The sequence below is a fragment of the Alligator sinensis genome, unplaced genomic scaffold (genome assembly GCF_000455745.1).
Source record: "Alligator sinensis unplaced genomic scaffold, ASM45574v1 scaffold609_2, whole genome shotgun sequence".
Taxonomy (NCBI): domain Eukaryota; kingdom Metazoa; phylum Chordata; order Crocodylia; family Alligatoridae; genus Alligator; species Alligator sinensis.
The window spans coordinates 1,574,288-1,579,256 of record NW_005842090.1 but is presented as its reverse complement, the minus strand read 5'-3'; the positions used below and the strand labels follow the sequence as shown (position 1 = coordinate 1,579,256).

Sequence of the window (4,969 nt, the reverse complement as noted above, 5' to 3'; positions counted from 1 at the left end):
GGGGGGGGGGGGCTCTTCCATTAGCCCCCAAAAGCTCTGAGGCTGCTGCAGCATCCAGTGAGTGCAGGGGTTTTGTTTGTTTGTTTTTTTTAAAGGGCCTGGAGCTGAGGCAGGCCGGGCAGCCATGGGGGTCTGGAAGATCGGGTGGGGGACAGGGGGCTTGTGGCAGAGGGGGCAGCGGGGATCAACCCCTGCCTGGCAGCACCTGGTGAGTAGGGGCTTTTTTTAAACAACCAGGAGGTGGGGCTGGGCAAGGCAGCCATGGGCGGGGGGGCTGGGAGAGCGGGCAGGGGTCGGGGGCCTCGGGGCAGAGCCCCCCCATGGCGTGGGGCAGTGGGGGGCAGCGATGATCACCCCCTGCCGGGCAGGAGCCAGTGAGTACTGGGCTTTTTTTTCAAAGTGCCCCTTTCTCCAGCCCCCCACTCCCTACTTCCCAGTATGGAGTCCAGGTCCAGCTCCCTGCTGCAGCCAGCTGGGGACTGCCTGAATCACTGAAGCTCTCTGAATCTTTTCTGGATTGGTTCGGACCTTTTAATTGGTCCCGATTCGATTCAGAGATTTGGCTGCTGAATCAAGCCGAATCTCCGAATCTAATCAGCACCCGAAACTTTGCGCAGCCCTAGATTCTAGGTCTTTCATGGCTGTCTTACCCTAATACCTGACATAAAGGGGCTGGACCAGAACTGGCAATTTCATCCTTTACAAGTTTTGGTTGTCCTGGCTCTTGTTTTGATAAGGCAATGTTATCTTTTTGTTGCTAAATAATCTGTATAGGGTTGGACGAAAACTTGATGTCAACTTCATTCTTCATAAAAGAGCAGCAAAGGGTAAACGTATTCTTCAGTCCATTTTTAAATCTGGATGCTGCATTGCAATGCAGTTTTTGTATACCAGTCCCAGTCAGACATACTCCTGAGCCTAACTTTTGCATCCTGCAACTGTTAAAAATTTATTTTGAAATCATAAATATACATTATGCTTTGAATAATACATAATTACAAAAGCATCTGATAATTGGAGGCTTCTCCAATAGATCATTATTCCTTTTTATCTTGCTGTGTTGTTCATTCAGAATGATAGTCTCTCTAAATATATACTTACTTATCCTGAATCCTTAACAAGATGGTACTTAACTTCTGTTTTTGCAGTTTTAATCTTTTGCCTGTTTTGAAGTGCTCTTACTAGATTTTTTTCTTGCAGTTTGTTTATATTATTTCTATTATTTTAATCCCCCCAAGTAAAAATATATCAGATTACTGCTGTGTAAAATCATTCAGTTTTGAGACATGCCTATGTAAGGATTAATTTAAAAAATAAGTGTTTTATATTAAGCATAAACTTAAGTATCAAAATAAAAAGTTACTGCCTTTTCTCCACCTTTGTAATACTAAACTTTATCTTTCCAAGTAGCTTCGCTTTTAAAAATCATTTTACAAACTCTTAATATCAGCAAGAACAGCCAGCCATTTTGTATAACTGTTTCTTGTGTTGCAAACTTAACATAATGATGTATATGTTATTCTAAATATATTTGGGGAATTTTGTTGCTAATTTGGGCCTTATGCACAAAGAAGTATTTTACTTAGGAGAAAATTACTGTTTAAGCTTTAGTTTTTCTTCACATGAGTAAATACAGCAGTAACTTACTTTTAATTGGTATTTTAATATAATATATTTATTTCAACCTGGAATGTCTAGATTTAGAAACTGTGAGTGGATGATGATTCTATATGTCCCTTTTAGGTGTCTTGAAAACTATTTTTGGCAGCACTTCTATTACAAATCCATGCATGCAGGCTTTTCAGCTGTTTTGTCCAAAAGGCAGTCATAATTAAAATCAGTTGCAAAATATCCTTATAGATTTGCAGAAAGACTAATAGCTTCAACTGATTAAATACCAGAGCAGAAAAAAATAATGCAAAATAAACACAAGTAACATTTGACTTGACACAGCCAGTAAAATTAAGGTATGTTTATGTCCTGATATGCTCACGAATTTCCAGTGTCTGTGATAGATGATTTTCCACGTCCAGACTGCACATGTAGCATCAGCACCCTCAACCACACTGCTCTCTTGCATCTGTGCAACCACCCACATCCTTTACTAGTAAGATGTAGTGTACCCATGTCCACGTGGTGCTGGGAGCACATTGACATTGGGCACGTCTACATGTTCATTAATTTTTCCTAGTTACTGGACATTAAGTTTAGTACTTGGTTACCAAGTACTAATTCAATGTGCGGTAACTTGTCCTACTGCGTAGTAGTGCCAGCACATGGGTTTTGATGTTTACTGTGCAGTAGTCTAATAACACTGCCCAGTAGCGTATTAGCATGGTTTTTGCCCAGCACGCTACTGCACAGTGTTATTAGGTTTCTGTACAGTAAGCATCTAGTGTAGACATGCCCACTGAGCAGTACCATGCTGCGCTACTTCTGGTTAGGGGTGATGTAGCATTCTTGAAGTAGAATAGTGTGATTAAAGTTCTGATACAAAGCATGGTAAGTTGCAGTCTAGATATAGCCACTGAAGTTGTGTGCCATATAAGCAACTCTCTTTGGGATCAGTAAAAATCAAAGACAGCCAATTGACTTTAAGTAACCATATGCTATTTCTTTTACAATCTGCATATTATATGGTTTGGGATTTTTCCTCCCCTCATATTTCTCATCGAGCTGGCACAACATGTATCCATTTTATTAGAATGTTTTGAACTGTTTCTACTTCCCGGTTTAGTACTCCAAATAACTCATTTCATTCCAACTGAAACTGTCATCTGATCTTTCTAATCTTATAACCATGAAAATAATTTTAACATAACTTTTCTCTGTGTGTGGTGGTGGTGATTGTTGTGATGGGCTTCACCTGAGTTGTATTTTTTTTTTTTTTTACTTCTATATACAGGCTGGTTTAGCAGGAGCCCCTGCACGGGCTGTGTCAGCTGTAAAGAATATGAATCTTCCAGAGATCCCAAGAAATATTAATATTGGTGACATCAGTATAAAAGTGCCAAACCTGCCCTCTTTTAAATAATATGACTACTCCAGGTAAAATCAAGGAAAACATGTAATGGAGATTTACCATATAATTGTTTACCAAATAAAGGAAATGTCTAAATTTTGCTATTTCAATAAGTGAAGGTACTGTATAGAAATTCTGTGTAAAATCAGTGTGTGAAGTTGAATGTTGCTTTTGTGTTGCTCAGTGAATTTAAAGGAAATGGATTGTTTCTGTGTGATTTTTAAATTACATTCCTATGCCCATGTAAGGCATATCACTATGTCTTGGCTGCTGCAGTATTTTGGGAAAGTATTTAAGATGTTCTCTACTTTGTATAACCTATAATGTTGAGGTTTTTTTATGTCCACTTAGGTCCGTATTTAGTGCTTTCCTTAACTACTTTTGCTGTCATGATTATTTAAGATCCAACCACATGTTGCATGAAGACCTAATACTTTTTTTTTCTTTAAATAAAATCATAATGACCTGGACATCTAAATACCTGCTTGTTTGTGTGAAATCTATTTTTATTAATAACTTTATCTGATTTGTTGAGCAATAACAAATAATACTATCATAATCAGGGATCTGGGCTTTCTGTTTGCCATGGAAAAAATGTGGCAAAACCCAGATTTTCTCCTCTTAAAGGAAAAAAACCCAGGAAACCACAGGTTCCCCCTTGCAGACTGGCAGTGTTTCAGCCTGCAGTGGGCTTTTTGGAGCTGGGGGAGTGAGATGCAGGGAGTACCAGGTATACATGTGTGCGCACATGCAGGGGGCAGCCAGGCAGTGTGGTGGAGAACGGCTTCCGCAGCTCTCTGTAGGTAAGTCTATTGGGGCGGGGGGCACAGGCTATATGTTGCGGGGGTGTACAGGGCCCCCCAGATTTCTGCATCCATAGTGGGACGTGGGGCTGCAGCCTGGCCAGATCAGCTCCAGCCAGGAGTTGCCTTTACAGTCCAGTGGGCAGAACCCAGTGCAGGAATCATCACCAAGGTGAGACTCCCCCTGCCAACCCAGCAGCAGCCAGAGGAAGACATCCACATTGCTGCCAAACCTCACTTCAGTGTCCATGGTGGTGCAGCGATCCCTTCCACACCAGGTCCCACCTGCTGGGCTGTGGAGGCAGTTCCTGCCTTTAGCTTGTTCAGCCAGGCTGCAGCCTCATGCCCTGCTGTGGGCGCAGAAATCTGGGGGGGCATGAGCATCCCCACACGTTGCCTTTGGGTCCCCCCACACCCTCCACATGTCATCTATGCTCCCCACCCCCCGACGCATTGCCTTTGCCCCCATCCCCACACACCCACACCTTCCTTGCAGGCTGGGGGCGGGGGACCAGTAGGTTAGGAGTGATGAGCACCAGCAGGGCTGGGGGGCATGGTTAGGGGACTGGGTATGGGCTTGAGGGGCGCCAGCGGAGCCAGGGGGCTGTGAATCAGGAGTGAGGGGCACCAGCAGGGCCAGGGAGCTGCACTTCGGGAGTGAGGGCCATGAACAGGGCTCAGGGAGCAGGGGACTGTGGGTCAGGAGCGAAAGGCACCGGCAGGGATGGGGGAATGTGGGTCTGGAACGAGAGGCACAGGCAGGTCTTGCATGGGGTGGGGGCTGTGGGTTGGGAGTGAGGGGCAACAGCATATCAGGGCTGCTCAGCGCCACAAAGTAGTGGGGGAGAACAGCGGCAGCTCTACCCATGTCCTGGTGAGCGAAGGGGGCAGAAGCAGCTCTGATTTTGCTATGATTAAAAAAACCCAAAATCAAATGCTAAAATGTATAGGTATATAGAATTTATTTTATTATTATGATTGAAGCACTGGTAGGCTTCCAAATTGCTTTAAAATTGTAAATATTAATAAAACATTGTGTTCAGCTGATACTATATTATATAGTGATGTTTTGTTTTAATCTCAGAAAAACACGGATTTTGGATTTTTTATCAGAGAATTTTGGATTTTTAAACGAAACCAAAAT

The 4,969-nt window shown here is 43.1% G+C and overlaps 1 protein-coding gene across 4 annotated transcripts in view; it reads left to right on the top strand.

Annotated features, from left to right (window-relative positions):
* Positions 1-3,502, top strand: part of AP3S1 (adaptor related protein complex 3 subunit sigma 1) — a 44,214-nt gene extending 40,712 nt beyond the window's left edge. For 3 of the 4 annotated variants that reach the window (XM_025204604.1, XM_025204606.1, XM_006023986.3), the window contains one exon: positions 2,906-3,502. In XM_025204604.1, the coding sequence (XP_025060389.1) occupies positions 2,906-3,034 (129 nt within the window). In that variant the 3' untranslated portion in view covers positions 3,035-3,502. The remainder of the gene's footprint in view (positions 1-2,905) is intronic. The other variant, XM_025204605.1, reaches the window with a different exon arrangement.
* Positions 3,503-4,969: the final 1,467 nt, after the last annotated feature.